Source organism: Sinohyriopsis cumingii, chromosome 1, assembly GCF_028554795.1.
Source record: "Sinohyriopsis cumingii isolate HCF-2022 chromosome 1, ASM2855479v2, whole genome shotgun sequence".
Lineage (NCBI taxonomy): Eukaryota > Metazoa > Mollusca > Bivalvia > Unionida > Unionidae > Sinohyriopsis > Sinohyriopsis cumingii.
In genome coordinates this window covers 165,501,874-165,523,373 of record NC_142961.1, presented here as the reverse complement: position 1 = coordinate 165,523,373, position 21,500 = coordinate 165,501,874, and the positions used below count along the sequence as shown (strand labels likewise).

Below are 21,500 nucleotides of genomic sequence, written 5' to 3'. Positions count from 1 at the left end.
ACCTCTGTGTCAACTATCCAAGAGATACCTCTGCTTATTGCATTATTCAATTCCCATTCATTAGGACCACCAGAAAAGCGCACAGAAATAGTTAATTTTATCAACGACCAGAATATTGACATTTTTTCCTGACAGAAACATGGCTAAAAACATCAGGCAATGGGCCCAAGTGTATGGATCTAACACCCACTGTTACTCCATCAAATCGTTCCCCCGTAATTCTCACGGAGGTGGAATTGCTGTCATCACAAAGAACTCCATGATAAAACCACACCACAACATTCAATTTCGACCACACATCGTTTGAACTAGTCCAAACACACTCACACTGGAGCAAAGGTCAGTCCATTTTTTCTGCCTATACCGCCCTCCGCCTAGTAGAAAAAACAAGCTGGCTGACTCTCTCTTTTTGGAGCAGTTTCCGAATCTCCTGGACTATGGAAATTCAGTAGGTGGCAACCTGATTATTCTTGGAGATTTCAACTTTCACTTTGACTGTCCCAGAAACCCAAATACATCAAAACTCATAGATTCCATTAATGTTTTCAGCCACAAACAATCAGTTAACCAACCCACCCATAAACATGGTCAGATTTTAGACTGGATTCTTCATAGACCTGATGATAACATTCTGTGGTTCTCCCTGGTATCCCATCACCTTGCATCAGATCACTTCTGCATTATATGACATATCTGTCCCTAACCCTCCACCTTTATTTGCTACTAAGAGAAATCTCCATATGATAAATAGAACCAAACTAATGCACGACATCCAAGCTAACCTAACAACTTGCTTACCTCCTACCGCAGAACAACTTGATAACTGCCTGCATTCATTGCTTGACAAACATGCCCCAGCTACAAGTGCAGAGTATCAATTCAAAAGTGTTCTCCATGGTATAGCAGTGTTAGGGACCAGCTTTGCACTGCTAAAAGAGACCACCGTAAAGCTGAGAGGCTTTGACTTTCCACGAGACTCCTTTCATAAACAAATCTATGAAGCCACTAAGAAGAATGTCACAAATATAGTCCATGCAGCAAAATCAGCCCACTATACTATTAAGATCATGGAAAGTTCCAGCTGCAAAGAGCTCTTCAAGATTACTAACAAGCTAATGTCAAGGAACAAATCTACACCACTTCCAACTACCTTCTCTCCAGTTGACCTTCCGGACATGTTTGCAAATTTCTTCCGTGACAAAATACAAACCATTAGAGATAAGCTTGACACCACAATTTCAATTGACTCGTCTCCATACAGTTGGGATACAGAATTTGAGCGGCAACCATTAGCAGCATTTGAACCTGTCTCTGTGGATTTCATACGTACAATCATGATGAAGAGTGCACCAAAGTCATGTGAACTTGATCCAATTCCAGCATCACTGCTGTTTGAGTGCTTAGATCCAGTATTGCCTTCACTAACTGATGTTATTAATACCTCTCTCTCATCTGGGGAATTCCCATCATTTTTCAAAACTGCCATTGTAAAGCCTCTGCTGAAGAAACCAACACTAGACCATAATGATTTAAAGAACTACCGCCCAGTTTCTAATCTCCCATTGATATCCAAAATCTTAGAAAAGGTTGTTCTATCCCAGCTTGTATCGCATCTAAATTCAAACAGTCTTTTTAGCAATGTACAGTCTGCATATCGCCCTTCCCACAGTACTGAAACTACTCTTTTAAAAGTAGTAATGATATTCTGTCTGCGTTGGATAGTGGAAAGATTACAGTCCTCACCCTCCTTGATTTGTCTGCAGCATTTGACACAATAGACCATGATATATTACTTCACTGTCTCCAGCATGTATTTGATATTCGTGATACAGCCTTACTGTGGTTCAAGTCCTACTTGGTCAACAGGACACAAATTGTATCTGCAAATGGAATGCACTCCAGCCCAGTTGATTTATGTTGTGGTGTTCCACAGGGGTCTGTTCTTGGACCTGTTCTCTTCATTCTATACACTCAGCCGCTCTCAAGTGTCATAGATCATCATCCAGCGTCTCACCAATTGTACACTGATGACACCAAAATATACAAATCTAGCCACCCAACTGAAGTTGATGCTACCATCCAAGGTGTAGAGAGGTGCTATTCTGATGTGAAATTATGGATGACATGTAACAAGCTGCAGATGAATGATGATAAAACTGAGGCCATTCTGATCACAACACAAAGACTTTCTCATTCACATCCTTTACCTCAAACAATAAATATCAGCAACACCAACATTAAATTCACACAATCAGTATGAAACCTAGATGTTACTCTGAACAGTACTATCACATTGCACCAACATGCCATGAAGATATGCAAGGCTGCATATCTTGAGCTGAGACGCATCAGCTTAATTCGCAAATATGTTTCAGTTGATGCCACTAAAACACCTGTGTGTTCATTAGTACTTTCAAGACTGGACTATTGTAACTCAATTCTGTCTGGTTCATCTCAATATCTGCTCCAGAAAGTTCAAAACACAGCTACTCGGATCATACTTAGAGTACCACAATCAGAGCACACCTCCCCACTGCTCTGTACCCTACACTGGCTATTCATTCGATCCAGAATCAAACACAAAATTTCTTCTTTGTGCTATGTTTCACTGTTGGACTCTAGTTCGACATACCTATCCGACCTCACCCATGTGTACACACCAGCAAGATACTTATGCTTCTTTTCTGACAATCGTATACTCATTATTCCAACTATGAAAACAAAGTCATATGGACAGCGTTCTTTTGCATACCAGGGCCCAGCAATGTGGAATGAATTTTATTTTTACTGCAAGAACAAACTTAAAGACCTAATAATGTTTCCTACCTTAAATATTCTCAGCATGTTTTTTAATGTTTTCTAGTTTCATAGTGTTTGTTTTTGTAATCATATCGTTATATGTTTTTTTATCTTATAGGTGTTGTCTAATGTTGTAAAGGGCTTAGAGCTTCTAAAGATTAGGTGCTATACAAAGTCCTCATTATTATTCTTATTATTATTATATGTTGGGACACGATAAAATATTTTTTTTTGTCCTGTCCCAGAATTTATGGTGAAACATTTTTTTTCACTTTGGTCATCTGTCCTATGACTTAAGAAACAAAAAAAAATTTGTATTGCATTTGCACTTGCCCCCCCCCCCCACTGCACGTTGCAATAAAATAGGTAAATAAAATGCTTAATTGATAATAAAAAGAAAGAAACTAACCTTGTGTTGTTATCATTTATTTCTTTTTTCAACATGAGCATTAAAGAAACAAATATATCCACGTAATCCGTATAAGCAGAGGCTTCCATACTGTAGCATGTATTAATTATGTCCGATACCACACACCACATTGTTCATTGACATGAACATTGAGAAACAATTGTGTAGTTGTGCTCAAAGGTTTGAACATGTTATCCGACTGAAAAACAGGAGGGAAATAGTCAACCGATATCTTGAAGACACCATTCACACATGACACGGTGTTGGGTGCAAAATAATCAAGATTGAATTGTATCCATGTCTACTGTATGACGGTATCTCGCAGATAAAAATCATCATTTGAAAACGCATTCACTTGAGTGCAAGTGACAATCTTTTCACCAGCTCAGGTTTCAAAAGTATCCTTACTATTTACCCACAGACATCAATGCTCCTTTGTATTAATTGTAACCACAGATGCCAAGCACATAGAAGCCCTAGTGGTGAATACACATGACTGGCAGTGAGCAGTTAACTCCTTGTTTGAACCTACTGACAGAACATCAAAGACAAAAAGTTATTTTTATAAAAAAGCAAGCCAATCTCAGAAGCCGACTTTGGTTACTTTTTTTGGTAAAGGATATCAATACAGAGGTTTATTTATTGCAAAGCAAGCCAACATCAGAAGCTGACTATGGATTCTGTGAAGAGAGCCGAGATATGGAAGCAAATTTGGGTTCCATTTCACCTTTATTCATGGGAAGTTTGAAAATAAATTGAAACAATGGAACACATTTTAAAGTGACACAATATAGGGCTTTTTGCAACTATTTGTCGATGACCCAGCATCACCCAGAATATTTGGAGAAATTAAAATCATGTGATGAATTCGTGAAGGCTAGAAGAGAAGCAAACGATTTTGCAAACGAGAGGGAAATAATCAACCGATATATTGAAGACAACTGTCATCTATGCATGACACGGTGTTTGGTGCAAAATAGCCAAGATTGAATTACATCCAGGTCTACTGTATGACAGTATCTCGCAAATAAAAATTATTATTTGAAAACACATTCATTTGAGTGCAAGTGACAATCTTTTCCCCAGTGCGGGTTACAAAAGGATCATTACTACTTACCCACAGACATCAGTGCACCTTTGTATTCACTATTACTACAGATGCCAAGCACATATAAGCGCAGGTGGTAAATAAACACAACTGGCAGCCAGCAGTACGTCTCCTTTGAACTTACTGACAAGACATCAAAGACAAAGGTTATTTGTATTACAAAGCAAGCAGACTTTGGACTCTGAAGCCAGAATTTGTTTAAAGGATGTCAATACAAAGGTTATTTTATTGTAAAGCAAGTTGACCTCGGAAGCAGACAATGGATTCTTTTAAGTGTGCCGATTTTTTATTTTTTTAGTTTCGAATATACATAGACAGCCAAGATATGGAAATTAACTTTGGTTCCTTTTCACCAGTATTCATGAAAATTTTGAAAATAAAGTGAAACAATGGAACAGTTTTTAAAGTGGCAAAATATTGTGCTTCGTGCGTGAACATTGATTATCCAGCATCACCCAGAAGATTTGGAGGATATAAAATCATGTGATGAATTTGTGAATGCCAGAAGAGAAACAGATCATTTCACTGACAATATGATCATTAACATGGATGAAATACTAGTGTACTTTGATCGCATTCCTGGATGGACTGATGATAAGATGGGGCTAAAAAATGTGAGAATTAGCAAGACTAGTGCAGATTTGAAAAAATCTGACTTTTGTCCTTGCAGTTTCCGCTTCAGGTGATGTGTTGCTTCTAACAGATTTTCACGGTATGAGAAAGCTAAAAAAAATTATTCATGTACCGAAAGAATGGATCTTGTATGTGCAGGAGAAAGGTTGTGTTGATGAGATAAGTTTTATCTCAAGTACACAGTTTTATATATTTTTTTAAAATTTCAGTTGGAGTGCATTTTCCGACATGTAATTTTCGAATGATTTAAAAGGTGTCCCACAACTTACGATTTAAAAAAAAACGATGTGTCCCAGAACATACAGTGCACAAAAAAATTACTTTTAAAGTTAATTTATTGTCTCCCAACAAATACGGTGTCCCAACATATACGATAAGTATGGTAGTCTTGGTCCAAATAAAGAAAAAAGGAAGTTGTTCCATATAAAGAATTAGACTGGGACATTTTTATTTTCAATTCTGGACCTCCAGTTACTAATTGGAAGACCATGAATATTTAACTTGGAATGGGGACTTGGCATCCAGGAAATGTAAGCAGTGAAATATTATCACGTTAAGTATTGCATAATTAGTTTATCCCCTGAATACATGTTCACTACTACTCTTTATATAAATACAAAATAATGGACTCCCCTGTAGTGCATTGTACATGTTTTTGTAATAGTAGTTGGTCAGTTATCTAGATTAATAGATTTGTTGCCTAACAACATTTCAGCTTGTAAGAAATTGTACATTACATGCATGAAATTTTACAAAGATGCAGGGAAGATTAGTTTCTTGAACAAATGGGCTTATTCTTTGCAAAAGGTTATTATAATTATAATTATTATAATTATTATTGTTATAATTATTATTATTGTACTGAGACCAACTATACATCTGTATATGATTAAACAGCAATTCAAATGATGTCATCTTAAATGTGCTCATTTCTAGTTTACTAAATCAGAATGCTTAAAATCTAAACTTAAATGTATAAAAAATTCCTCAACAGATTGATTTATTTGTTGTTTGATATAAATTGAAAGTCAATCATGTTGATCACCATATAGGACACATCTGACAGCAATATTTTATAATGGTCCATGACAGAGGTGTTTAATTAGCAAGCATAATCAAGCTTTCCACAAAGTCCACATAAATAACTTGTCATATGCCATATCAAAACACTGATATTTGCTCTTTCGTAGTGGTGCTGTACCAACAGTAGATGTGCAGCTGGAAGTGACAAATGTCCATCCGATCATGGGTTCAGTACAGGGAGGGACCAAAATCACTGTAACAGGAAGTGGGTTTGGCACAGATTCTTCAGATGTGGAAATAACAGTTGGTGGCTATGTGTGTGATGTAAAAGTAACTTACCCAACTGAGGTGATCTGCCAGATTGAGGACACTGCAACAGTTTTTCAAGTTACCAACCAGGGAACTGATCCAGGTCAGTACTACTTCCTCGTCAGAGGGAGTCAATAAATTTAAAAGTTTTCTGTTCACAATTGATTTCTCTCTTGAACCCAGTTTTAAATGGGCCAATATTAAGTTGTAGTAGTCCTATAACACCTATTCCATCTTTATATCCCTTTGTCCATCTGTTCACACTTTTTGTAACCAGCCTAGCTCAGTGACATTTTAACTTAGTTCAGTAATATTGTTTTGGTGCTATGCTTTATGAAAGAAAATGTTTGTTTTAAAACCTACTCTCCAACATCATTTTGTGCAGTTTATTAGAAGTAATCAGTAAAAGAAACAATATGGACCCTGATCTGCAGGCACATTATGCCATGGCAGATGAGGATCTTTGTTGTTGGCAGTTTGACTTGACTTACCAATCAATGAAACTAATTTTTCAATCATTCTTGCATGTTTCAAAACTTGAAAAACAGATTTGCAATATAAAGCAGCAATTCTTCAAAACAAATGAAAGGATCCCAAATGGTGAGTGACATGTGCCCTTTTCTCAAGAAAAAACAGACTGCTCACTTAATGAATTTAATCTTATCATTAGTTCATAATGTTCATTTACTAAGTAAGGAATCATCCTGCAGTTAAAAATATCATTCTTTGCAGACTTTGGAGAAGGCTATGCCTTTAATCCAAACTATGTAGAGGTCAAGACTGGAGACATTGTGCATTGGACATGGAGCACCCCAACTTTTGTTAATGGCATCAGCCACTCTGTCTATCAAACTGTCAGTGCTAGTGCTTCTGTCAACATGGAAAATGGGTTTGGCAGCTCCATTCAAAGTAAAGATGGTATGTGTTAAGATTTGTTTGTGTCAGAAATATTTATATTGAGTTCAGATTGGCATTAAGTTTACATTTTTGTGTTGATAGCATTGAGTTATGTAGATTGAAAAATTTTCTCAAATTGAAACATAAATGTTTGCAGTTTTGTGAGATAACTAAATTGGTGACAAAATTTAAAGATAAAATCTGTAATTTTTTTACATTAAGTCATTAATTAGGTTGCAATAAATGTAGCAGATATGCTGAATTGACTGAACTGACAAAAAATTATGATACTGATATGTATTGATTTATAATTTGACACATTTTTTTCTGAATCTGATGTTAATGATGATTTACAATTGTAAAGTACATTTCATCAGTAATCAATCAGATCAGTGGGAAAAGTGATTTTTTTAAAATAGTTAGATATAGCATAAATTTCAGATTATGGAGAAAACTGTCCTAACAAACAGCTGATTTTTTATGGACTGCAGCTCATAATAAACAGATATTCATAGTATCATTTTTATTGTAAAGTTGATCTTTTTGGAAGCAGGATTGGGTGATCACTCTAGAATCTATCTGTCCACACGTTAGGCTTAGCTAAGTGTTAAAGTTTTTAATTTATAGGTAAATAAAAGGTGGGCATGACAAAAAAAAAGAGGTCTCTTGTCAATGAATGCCCTTGTAGTCTTAAATTAGTGGACACCTTTTGATTATGGATTGAACTTTTCCATAACTTAGGTGTATGCTAAAACAGATTTTACTGTATTAACTCTTTACCTCATAGAGTATATGGCTTTTTAGCCCTTCAATACACATGTAATAAAGTTACCCAGTGCAGTGCACTATAAATAGAACACCTGTTACCGATTTGACTCCATACCTCATAGAGTATATGGCTTTTTAGCCCTTCAATACACATGTAATAAAGTTACCCAGTGCAGTGCACTATAAATAGAACACCTGTTACCGATTTGACTCCATACACATAGACCTGCCTGTTAACTGTTAAGCAATGTAGTGTATGTTACGTTTAACAGCAATTTTAACCTTTTTACATTTTTGGTATACATCTATTATGTATAGAAAAATTTAAGAGTAAAGTCCGATCGTTATAGCTGTGTAATTATTTTCCATGGAAGAATTTTCTATGTGCTTTAAAATCTTGAGAGAACTCACTCACCATCAAGTCAGTGAAGCCACGTGACCAACCATAGCTGCCATTTCTCATACTCGAAATTTAAAAGTTTTTTGTCCATGTCTTCATCACTAAGTCATCTGAATTTGATAATTTATAAAAACTAATTGCTGCCTACATCAATATCAGAGCCTTTACCTAAGTTATTGAAGCTTTCATAGTTGTGATTCTAATCGTGAAAACTTCGTAAGTACTGAACAAAATCCGCAACCTCCAATTTGGAGAGTGGAGAATACAACCAAGTTACTTTAAATAGCAGATTTTGACCAGAGCATAAACAGTGACCACATGATCTGACATAATGGTCATTCACAGAAATGAATGTAGTATCTAATAGGGTGTTTTCCCAGTAGGTGGCACTATGAAAACCTGTTTAAAATGGCTAATGTTTACAGCAGGCATCAAAAGGCGCTTGTATGCAAATCAGGTAGAGGTGTCAAAAGGTGTGTGTATGCAAATCGTGTAGAGGCATCCAAAGGCGCTTGTATGCAAATGGAGTAGAGGTGTCCAAAAGTGCTTACATGAGGTAAAAGGTTATCTTTGAGTCTAATGTTCTTTTTCTGAAGAAAAAAAAGAAAATATACAGAAAGTCAAAGTGTCATTTCTATTTCACATGCAGTCTTGCTCTTAAATGTATTTTCCACACACACTCCATTGCAGAGATGTTTTCTCATGTATTCTTACGCCAGATGAACATGGACTAATTAGCCTTAAAATGACACCTGTGGCCTAGCAGTTAGAGCATTTGTCATGGATATGGGAGATCATGGGTTCAAACCCATGCAGAGTCATGCCAAAGACTTATATAAATGGTACTGACAGCTGCCTCGCTAGGTGCTCAGCATTAAGAGGTTAGTGTTAGGACTGATCGGCCTGGTGTCAGGATAATGTGACTGGGTGGGACATCATGTATGCAGCATGATGCCACAGTGCTAGACATCCCTATAAACTGCTACACTGCAGGTATTTTAGAGATAAGACTGAAAAATTGATAAAGCTAAATTAAGAATCCAAATCATACACTCACTCAGTTCAGATTCAGCACAAAACTCTGACATCTGATTGGTCAGGAATTTGATTTTGACCAATCAGGTATCACAATTTAAGAATGAGAATGTTTTGCCATTTTTGGGCATGAATTATGGTCATTTGGTGATATATGTAAATGAATTTACCCACTCCATTACTGACTGTCTTTGGCAGCCAGCACTCATATGAACTTTGTCATTGAAAAATGAGAAAATAAAGGCTGCTAATAGAATAAATGATGCTCAGACAAAATATTATTAATTGGGAATATGTAATCTTTTTATTCTTTACATATTTAGATGTGTTTGGTTACACTTAACACTTAAAATAGTGTCTCATTATTTCATCTTCATTATAAAAGATTCATTGTTTTGAAAAGCTTATCTTTACAAGGTTCTAAGTACACTCATAAGCTTTTTTTTAATTGGTGCTTGATGTATGCATGAAAGTGTGATTGCATATTTTATTTCTTTTACAGGTAGTTACAAGTTCCGTTTCACTTTACCAGGAACATACTATTACTGGAGTGGATATGTAGACCTTAATAAAGCTATTAGCTACAGAGGTGTTGTGATAGTAAACAACAAGACTTCTCATGTGGGAGAGGTTGTTGTAAGGGTTGCTGGTAAAACTGCTAATTACAATATAGGTGCAGGTAAGAAAAGACACTGTTTAGTTAAACTGAAATCAAACTTTCTTGCTAAATTCAAAGATATTGTTTCTTCAAATCATGTTACAGTTGAAATGCATATTATGGGGAAAACAAATTTGTGATTTTATTTTCACTGTTTTTGTCACTGCTTACAAATTCATGAAATTTTACCTAATGAAAATTTACATATCAGAAATATCAAAGTAAAAAATTAAACCTGGAAAATGTTACATAACCATGAATTTGGAAATATGTTAAATAACAATGTGAAGATTTCCTCATGTACATTAATCAGATGCTTTTAAAGATGAAGTGTTCTGTATTAATTATACTAATGAAAACAATATTTGGGGTAAAAATAAAATTATTTTATATTAATAGGTGCTGTATATCACTTCTCTTGAAATAGTCGAAAGAGTACAAAGTGGTTGAAAAATTGAAACCAACTTACACAGTTGAACATATTTATTCATTATATTTATTTAACATACTGCTCTTGTGGCCTAGTGGTTGGAGCATCCACCTCGGATGCAGGAGGTTGTGGGTTTGAACCCCAACTGAGTCATACCAAGGGCTTATAACAATGGTACTAACAACTGAGTCATACCAAGGGCTTATAACAATGGTACTAACAGCTGCCTCACTAGGCACTCAGCATTAACCCTTTACCTCATAGAGCATAGTGACAAAGTGCAGCGCGCTATAAATAGAATACCTGTTATCTAGTCGACACCACACGCATAGGTCTGCCTGTGAACTGTTAAACAGTGTAGTGTATGTTACGTTTAACAGCAATTTTAACCATTTTACATTTTTTGATACACATCTATTATATGTGGAAAAATTTAAGAGTAACGTCCATAAATTTATTATAGCTGTGTAATTATTTTTCACAGAAGAATTTTTTATGTGCTTTAAAATCTTGAGAGAACTTGTTCACCATCATGTCATTGAGGCCACATGACCAAACGTAGCTGCCATTTCCCATACTCGAAATTTACATGTTTTTCGTCTGCGTCTACATCACTAAGTCATGTGAATTTGATAATTTATAAAAACTAATTGCTGCCTACATCAATATCAGAGCGTTTACCTAAGTTATTGAATCTTTCATAGTTGTGATTCTAATCGTGAAACCTTCATAAGTACTGAATGAAATCCTGCCTGTGAACTGTGAAGCAATATAGGCTATGTTACGTTTAACAGCAATTTTTACCATTTTACATTTTTGGTACACATCTATTATATGTGGAAAAATTTAAGAGTAACGTCCGATTGTTATAGCTGTGTAATTATTTCTCACGGAAGAATTTTTTATGTGCTTTAAAATCTTGAGAGAACTTGTTCACCATCATGTCAGTGAGGCCATGTGACCAACCGTAGCTGCCATTTCCCATACTCGAAATTTACATGTTTTTCGTCTGTGTCTACATCATTAAGTCATCTGAATTTGATAATTTAGAAAAACTGATTGCTGCCTACATCAATATCAGAGCCTTTACCTAAGTTATTGAATCTTTCATAGTTGTGATTCTGATCGTGAAAACTTCGTTAAGTACTGAATGAAATCTGCGACCGCCATTTTGGAGAGTGGAGATTACAACCCAGTTACTTTAAATAGCAGATATCGACCAGTGCATAAACAGCGACCACGTGATCTGACGTAATTGTCATTCACAGAAATGAATGTAGTATATAATAGGGGGGTTTTCCCCAAAGGTGGTGCTACGAAAACCAACTCAAAATGGCTAAATTTCATTGGCTAAATATTATAAAAGAGAACGGATGTTTGTGATTTCATCCAACACCAAGCTTTAATATGAAACCTGTATATGCGTATCTGTGGTTTCCCAACCCTTGGCCAGAAACGCATGTATGAGCCAGCCAGGACAGAGAGAGTATTATTAGCAGCTTGTATATGCATCTCTGGGGTTACAAGGCTATTTTTATGGTTGCATATATGCGTTAGCAGAAGGTAAAGAGTTAATTAATATGATCAGGATAGAAATTAAATCTACTTAACCTTGATGTTTTCCCATTTATTTGTAGGGGTGAGCAATCCAGTGGATTCCAGTTCCTGTGCACCAGATAACACACAGGTATCAGGCTGCACTGATATTTTTCCCACTAGCAATGACTTAAGCAGGTTCTGGTTTTCTTTCTACACATGCAGCACTCCTGTGATTGAATCTCTTAGCCATAATAATGGCACCACAGAAACCACAATCGTCATCCAAGGTAGTGGATTTGCCTCAATAAACTGCCAAAATGAAGTTAGTTTTGGATTGGATGTTTGTGCAGTGTCTGCTTCAGCAGGGAACATTATCAGCTGCAAAATAGTTGCATCTGGTGAACCGGCAGTTGCAATACAACAAGAAGTCAACCTGCGTGTAGCTAACCGAGGGTATGCACTTGTGACCATTGGCAGTGCACATGATCGTACTTTTGGTCTTTTACCTGTCATCACAGACATTAACCCCAGCTGGGGCTCTACAGCAGGTGGCACATCAGTGACTATACAAGGGTCAGGATTTGGAAATGATGTGGATGCAGTTTTAGTAACAATTGGTGGATATGCATGTGAAATTATTTATATGTCATACAGTGAAATATTTTGTGAGACACAGTCTGGGTTTGAAGGTAACCAAAGTCTGGTTGTCCAGGTTTCCATCAACTCCCAACATCTGACTGCTGTATGTCAGACAGCAACAAATATATGCCAATATGCCTATGCCACTGACCGAACCCCAACTTTATCTTCTGTGTCACCAACAACAGTGACTGGACCCACAACTCTTACTATTACTGGCACAAGGTTTGGAACTGACCCTGCTTTTGTGGTAGTTACTATTGGTGGAGAACCATGCATTGTGACTACAGCAGCTGACACAAGACTCACTTGCTTATTTACCAGTGCACCTGTGGGAGTAAATATTGTAATTGTGAGGGTCAGTGATTTGGGGAAAGCTTTGGGTTTAGTACAGGTCTTTAGCAGTGCTGTAATCACTGGTATCTCTCCTTCCCAGGGTAGCATATATGGAGGAACAATGTTGACCATCAGTGGGAATGGCTTTGTAGTCAGTAACACTGTTGTACGGTTGGATGGCACAATGTGCACAATTATATCTGTTGCACTAACTCAGATCATCTGTGTAACAGCAGCCCATGCTGCTGCCACTGTGACAGTAATGGTGACATCAAAAGGCCAGTCCTATCCCTCTCAGAGTTTTGTATATACAACTAATGCTTCGCCCACCATTACATCGATCATCCCAGTTGAAGGTGTGAGCGGTGATACACTTACCATCACAGGATCTAATTTTGCTGCCTCAGGTAAGTTCTTTGTCTTTCTCTGCATTAAATCAAAATAGACTTTGGTATGGATGCTTTCATTAGTCATAGAGATCATAATTTACATATAAAACATGTTAATACATGTAGTTATTTTGTTCAGTTAAGAAAATGTTACACTTGAATGGATAAGATGGACGAATTTGAATTCTTCACAGGTCCATTTCAGTTTTAAACTTTCCATCGCGTATGTTAATAACTGCTGTTTTAACCATGTTAAAAGAGGGAATAAGATTTGTTTCCATATGATGCTAAGGTTAATTATAGCAGATGTGCAGTTTTTTTATATACAGTAAAGTTAATTATAGCAGCTACACAGTCTTTTATATACAGTAAAGTTAATTATAGCAGCTACACAGTATTTTATATACAGTAAAGTTATTTTGTATCTGTTAGTGATTTCATAAGTGTTCTTTCTCTCCCCATGGCATTTACACATTTTATAACATGGAAACTCGAGATTGACAAAGAGCCTTATTTGGCTGGTTTTTATATTCTTGAAACATTTCAGGTGTGATGGTTAATATTAATGGCTCTGCCTGCAGTGTATCATCCTCCACCCCTACATCCATCATGTGCACATTGGGTGCCCATGGATCAGGAAGATACCCAGTGGTGGTGGCAGTGGCAGGAAAAGGGTCATCTAACAGAAATGTGGAGTTTAGCTACCAGCTGTCTATCACTAGTATCAGCCCCAGTATAGGTAAGGATTGTTACCCTTGGTAATGGTTATTTTGTAATTCTGCACAAGCTTATAGTTGTTGAAAGAGTGGACATTATGTAATCCAACCCATTCTGATGTGCATCCCTACATATGTAATGTGACAAAGAGCCTCCTATGCTGGTAAAGAGAAAGAACTTTGGGATTATAATTGGGAATCATCAATAGATGTGCAGTATGGTTTTATATGTTTGATTATGTGGATTCTTGGGGAAGGGTAAGGGCTCTTACAGATGTATGTATGAGTGGAGAGAGGGTAAAATAATTGTCACAGGTCCTGGGTAATGCTGTTTAGGAGAAGAATTGCAGTTTATTTTGAAGAACAGTTGGACTGTCTTAAGCTAAGCTCTATATAGTGTACTGTATAACATACTGTGTAGTCTAAATGATGGTATTTTTTTCCTGGTGTAGCTTATAATGAGACAATGGACTTTGTAACCATTTAATATCAAAGACAGCTGCATCAACAACAAAAAAGTATTTCTATGTTTATGTTTATTATAAAGTTATTCTGTATGTGTTTTAGCATGATTCACAGGTGAAAGTTTATTACACTGAATTCTTGTTTAAATGAAACTTTTCCCAGAAATAAAAGAAGTCCACATATCATGACTGAAAGATGCTGCTTTGAATAAATCCACCATTTTCTCTAATTAATTACTCATTTATACTGATATAAGATAACAGAAATTTATATCATATGTGTTTTTATGAATGACATTTTTGTCAATCTTATCTGTAACTTGCAATTTCAAAGTACCACAAGAAAGTATCTTTCACGTATTTTTTTTTTGTAGTTTTGGTGCATATATATGTGTATTTCAACAGGTGGTATTGCTGGAGGGCAGACAGTCACCATCTCTGGAAAAGGGTTTGATCATAAAGCAACATCTGTCACTATCTGTGGAAATGTCTGTGATGCAGTTAGCACTGCTGCACTTTCCTCCACTAGTTTTATTTGTTCCACACCTGAAGCCTCCATTACAGGTGAGTCATATTTGAATATTTAACATCATACTACAGTTAAACCTGTTAAATAGGAAACCTGGTTTATAAAACAATTGTGGTGACATGTGAACAAATGTTGCAGTCTTTGAGCTAAGATCATAAATAGGATTACCTTTCTACTCAGACATGCTCTTTGTTCAAGACTGTATGAATTGGATTTAAGATTTAGTAAAGAAGTTTACATTTTAGGAAAGATATTTATCATGGTTTTGTTATTCAAGTATTTAAACTTTGGGAAAATAATGACTGTTTGGATGTGGAGGCGAACCCCCTGTCCCTGACTGGTTTCATTATTACTGTAACTCATCAGAGGGAATAATAAGGGTTGATTTGATTGTTCAACTGATCACTTTGTTATGTCAGTGTGAGGTTTATATACCCCTTTGTCTCCAGTGCAGCCAGTATAGCTACTTGTGAGGTCATGTGACTAGTATTATCGTGACTTAAGTTGTAGCATCCGGGTTCTGAAGAAAAAAACATTGTCTCATAGACAGATTTTGGATACAAAGAGAAATATTATTTAAAGAGAGGTATAAATAAAGAAATAAGTAGTAAACTCTTATGAATTTTTACTTTGATTTACAGAAACTTAGTTCTATAATGTTTATTTCTATTCAGTTTATGATGAGATCGATCTTCTTTTTTTTTTGTGAAGATTTTTCTGCAGTCACTGCAAGATACTCTGATACCAAAGTGTCATGTATCATCTATCAGATGTGTCATGAATCATGCCTCATCTGTCCAGTGTGTCATGAATCATGCCTCATCCATTAAGTGGGTCATGAAACAGTCTTCATCCATCTGATGTGTGTAATGAATCAAGCATCCATCTGTCAACTGTTGCTTGTTATCACTTTTGGATTCATATTTCTGATCTGATTTCATTCACACTTGGAATATGTATTTATAGTTTTAAAGTCTCAGATTAGTTTGATAATGTTAGAGCAAGAGCCATGCATATTAATGTGTTGATTTTGCATCTGATTTATTAACCTTGTTACCACTGCAGAGGCCATATTTCTGATCTAGTTTTGATAAAACTTGGAATAGATGCTTATATTATTAAGTTCTTCAGTGATTTTGATAATGAAAAAGATCAACACATTCTAATTTGGTAATCATGCATCAGATTGGGGCTTGGTTTGTTACTACTCTGGTAACTGTATTTCAGGTCTGATTTTGAGAAAAAATTGGAATATATGCTTAAATCATTAAGCTCACAGATAAATTTGACAATAAAACACATCCACTGATACAAATTAGATGATCATGCAGCTAATTTTCTGAGCTTGTGACCCATTTGGAGGTCGTGTTTCTGATTAGAATTTGATCAGATTTGGAGCATATTTATGTATCATTAGGATCTCAGATTTTTCCAAAATTGATCAAAATTCGCATATACTAGTTAGGTTGTCTGATTGACAGATCTTGTTATCCCACTGAAAGCCATATTTCTGGTCTGATTTTGATCAGTCTTGAAATATGGGATTCTGTTAGCAAGATTTTAGATGGGTTTGGAAATGAGTGAGATCTATATATTATAATGAGGTTATCTTGCATTGAATTGGCTGACCATGTGACCACTCTAGCAACCAGATTTCTGATCCAGTTGTGATAAGACTTGGAATATATTCTTATATCTTTAGGATCTTGGACAGTTTTGATAAAGAGCAAAATGCATACATTTTAATGATGTGATCATGCATCTAATTAACTGAGCCTTGACCATTCTAGAAGCTGCAATTCTGATCCAATTTTGATCAAACGTGGAATAAGGGCTCTCTGATAGTACTGCTTCATGCATGTTAATGATGTGATTCTGAATCTGTTAACATTCTTCAGGCCATATTTTTAATCTGAATTTGATTAAACTTCCAATATATGATATATTAATGAGAAACCTTGCATATTAATGAGGTGATTCTACACCAGATTGACTGAACCTATTACCATTCTTCAGGCCATATTTTGAATCTGATTTTTATTAAACTTCCTATGTAGGATGTATTTATGAGAAACCTTGCATCTGATTGGCTGAGCTTGTTACCTGTCCAAAGCTAGAATTTTATTTCTCATCCAATTTTTTATAAAATTTTATAAAGAGGTTTATATCATTAACTTTTTGGATGACTAATTATGAGTAAGAGACTAACTATTAATTATGTCATTATCTTTAGAACAGATTTGTATTGGAATATAATAAAATAGGTAAAATCAAAACTGATATAAAGTTTGGGAGATATTTGATCTAGGTCACAATGTCAAAATTGTACATAAACATGTTTACTGAAATGGTCAACTCTAAAATTATATGAACTAGGCGGGCCCATTGTTTGAAAAGTGTTTTCAACACCTTTTCTTATTTCATTTCTTGTAGTTGGAACACAGTCCTGTAATGTGGTGGCATCTGCAAACAATCTGGTGGTCACACTGAGCAATGGCTATACATATGATACAAGCCTTACACCATCAATAATAACAGTCAGTCCTGCTCGTGGTGGTACAGCAGGTGGCACCACTGTCACAATCAGTGGCTCTGGATTTGGGTTAGTACACATTTTTTACTGCCTAATGTTCTTATGTAGACAATGTTATTTTGAGTGTTAACAAAGGATTGATTCAATGCATTTATGTTTGCCAACATTTGGTAAATGTAAATGTAAGAAAACAGAAAAAAACTTTAACAGATACATTGCTACCAGAATAAAGATAAAGGTTGAATTTTTCTTCTGTATATATATGTATTCACAAACTAGTTGCAAATGATTACCTTAATGTTTAATAAGTTCACTACAATTACATTAAGATAGGTTACTATTTCAAATATACAGGTATGACTTAACAAAAGATGATTGTGCAAAAACAAATAATATAATCTTTTAGTCCCTAAAATAGAAGTTTTAGTTTTAGTGACTGTTCAATAACTTACATGTGTTCTATACACTTGTCCAAATTTAAATTTTCTGTTCAAAGTAATTTATTCTTGCAATTTCATTAACAGCACCACAGCTGGAGCAGTTAGTGTTACAATAGATGGTAGCACCTGTAATGTATTATCTGTGACAAACACTGTGATAGTCTGTGTAACTAGTGCGCACTCTGGATCTATCAAAACTAAAGTCAGAGTTGAGGTTTCAGGAAATGGTATTGCAGAACTACAGGTAAATTATTGTTTATTCAGACCAATGGTAATGATACTCATTTTTTCAAATAAAAAAAAAGTTTTTATGATGTCTGTACTTAAAGAATAAAATGTTTATAATTAGAGATTAAATGTTTTTCATGTTGTTAAAAACAAAAAATTGGATAACAAAAGATGTTCAGTTTCTGTTACCTTATGTCTTTGATGATCAAAATAAATTAGATGTTCACACTTTTTTCATCATTTCAGGTAACACACAAGCTGAATTTTTATCTTTGTGTGATTTCAATGAACAATTTTGAAAAGAAAAGACAACATAAGTTTTATTCCTTCAAAAGTTTAAAAGTTTAATTGAGACATCTGATATTGTAATGTATTTCTTTCACATAATGTGTCAGTTTTTATTCGGGATGAATTTTTTATTTATAATAATAACAAAATCAATAAGTTGAAGAATTTTATAAATTTGAATACAGGTTTAGGGACACAGTTTCCATTCCTTTATGATGGATAATGCTGCAGTTGCTTTCCATTGTGTGTATATTGTCTTCAGGCATATATATATATATATATATATATATATATATATATATATATATATATATATTATGAATAATTAGATATAATTACACTCAGTTCTTATTCTTGCATCCTGTGATGTACTTGCATAGTTATAGTTAAAGATGGCTATAAAGGATACTCAAGGGAGAAAAAAGGTGCTGATTCCAGTATACAAATGGCTTACACAGTCAAAACTGTTTTGGTCACATGTTTGGAGCAATCACCTTTGAATAGTCAATGTTTCAAGGTCCCTTGTGTACAATTTATATTAGCCTAAGGATAAAACTGCCCATTAAGCAGCTGCCTGTGTTGATAAAAGCCAATTTTCTGCCTTCCCAGAGGAATCTGCTTAGGACCAGTTTGATTCTTTATGAACCTATCGACATGTGTTCATGGACATAGAATGGTAGCCAATAGACTCCTAAGTCATCATTAAATTCAATCACATGATAGTCCTTAAATATGTTTCAGATGAACAGGTGTTAGGTTTCAGTGTATATACATGTATTTTTAATGCCAGAACGAGTCGCAGACATTTTACTATGTGGATCGCTGGTCTTCTCCCTTCACCTGGGGTGGTGGTCCCCTACCTGCTGCTGGAGAGATGGTCATCATTCCCAAAGGGCAGACCATTCTGTTAGACACTGATACTCCAGTTTTGAGCATGTTACTCATACAAGGTAATTTTCTTCCCTCTGGTGAAGACAATTAGTGTTGTTGTTTCCATCATGTTTTAAAAAAGTATCATGTATTTTATCTTTTGTATATTTGATTTCAGATTGATAATTATACTGTTCACATAAAAATCTCCATTTTCCACCGATACACTATAAATTGTGGATTTTAAATTATTTCTTTTGGTGGTTATGAGATTTTCAGGGTTATCAAAAAGAAAATTGCTTTTCATCGGTGATGAATTCTTGATTGCAGAAAAGAATCTTACTGTTCCCAAAATGATTATTTTTCAATTGGTCTTTGCTGTTTTTTAATTGATGTTTGTACCAACCCAAAAGAATCTTTGAAAATTGGTAACCCATTGATACATTATTTCTCCCCTAATATGACCAAGGGGCTTGCTTAATAAATGTTTTAAAATGTTGGTGGGGGGGTGGCTTGTTGTCAGACAAAGATAAAAATTGTATATATTTGATGAAATTTTGTAAAAACTTAGGCATGGGTTTATCAAGTATCAGCTTATCTAATAAATATGACTTATCTTATGTTTTGGCTCGAATAAACAGTAACACAAGAAAGAGTGAAAACAACAAGCTTTGAAAATAAATATAATTTATTTTCCTGGAAACATTCTGTAAAAATGAAAAATATGAACATACATTTGTAAGATTCAGATCCAAAAATAATCTAAGAATAATCCACGAATAAAATTTTTGAAGTCCTAATAACAAAATGTTTTAATGATTTCAAGTTTGAATCCCAACAAAAAATCCAAGACGGAAGACGATGATGTATGCTGTAATCTGTAGTGTTGAAGTCTCCAGTTCCTTGTAGAAACAAGAAATATCACTCCAGTTTTCGAAATCCGAATAAATTTTTATAAGAGCTGTCTTTGTTCAGGAATTTCATATGAGCACACATATTTTCCAGGAAAAAAGAATTAATCCTTTTGAATCAAAGTAATTTGAAATAATTTAAAACAGCAAAACATACAACTTCCAGTGTAAGAGCCCAACTAACACACTGAGAATATCTCTCAAAAACTAAGGTTTATTCATATTCTAAAATGCAAAAAGAGGGTCATGTAATCATGTTCCAGAACCTCATAGAAATTATTTACTTGTTAAAAATCATGTACAGCCAGTGTGGCTCTGACGAAAACCAATCATTTTACTCTCAGAAATAAAAATTTTAAAAAATGTTTACATCTCAAACACATAGTCTCATCATGATCTCAACAACAACCAATCATTTTAAAAATAAAAACTTATCTACAAAATTGCTACTAATTTTAAATAAAGGTCAGGATCTAGATCAACACCTGGTGTTTACTAAAAGAGTCAAGGTCAAACTATTTTCTGGCAAAAATATCATCTCCAGTGAATAAATTTACATTACATCAGCATGTAATGAAAAATAAAATTTTTTTACAACTGACAATTAAATTTAAATAAATATATATTAGATCAGATATAATTAAATAAAATATATATAACATATGGTAATAGTTAATTCACCATTTTTTAATCTTTAAATATAATTTTTAAATATTTTTTGGTGTCTAGTTTGTTTCTCAGGAATTTGTGCCAGTTTTACCCTTGACATTAAGATCAAGATATTGAATATATGGACACCATTTCTTCTGATTTCTCAAACATAAGGACCAATGAAGTGTGTACCCAATTCGTGTTTTATTTATCTGTATAAATTTATTATCTGAACAACAAATTAACTGAGGTAAAATCCACATTTTCCCGTGGGTTGGGATAATGAATTTTTACAGTGGTCCCCCTCTTGAGTGGCTATCTGCTTTATGTGGTCAAATTGCATGGTACTGATGAGTTTGTGTTCATGATTACCTCTCTTGGATGGCAACTCCTCTTACATGGTCAGCAATCAATAGGCATGTGCAAAAATGGTCAGATTTAACCTTTGTGAAAGGCCACTTAATGTTGTTTACTTATAAAAGTCTCATAAATATTTGT

The 21,500-nt window shown here is 34.8% G+C and overlaps 1 protein-coding gene across 1 annotated transcript in view; it reads left to right on the top strand.

Annotated features, from left to right (window-relative positions):
- The window catches only part of LOC149808313 (fibrocystin-L-like), a 171,334-nt gene that overhangs the window by 79,009 nt on the left and 70,825 nt on the right, over positions 1 to 21,500 (top strand). Inside the window, exons 24-32 of the mRNA XM_089966857.1 lie at positions 6,140 to 6,384; positions 7,014 to 7,199; positions 9,884 to 10,060; positions 12,107 to 13,390; positions 13,920 to 14,111; positions 14,958 to 15,116; positions 17,515 to 17,683; positions 18,139 to 18,298; positions 19,361 to 19,520. Coding sequence (XP_089822983.1) covers positions 6,140 to 6,384; positions 7,014 to 7,199; positions 9,884 to 10,060; positions 12,107 to 13,390; positions 13,920 to 14,111; positions 14,958 to 15,116; positions 17,515 to 17,683; positions 18,139 to 18,298; positions 19,361 to 19,520 — 2,732 coding nt within the window. The remainder of the gene's footprint in view (positions 1 to 6,139; positions 6,385 to 7,013; positions 7,200 to 9,883; positions 10,061 to 12,106; positions 13,391 to 13,919; positions 14,112 to 14,957; positions 15,117 to 17,514; positions 17,684 to 18,138; positions 18,299 to 19,360; positions 19,521 to 21,500) is intronic.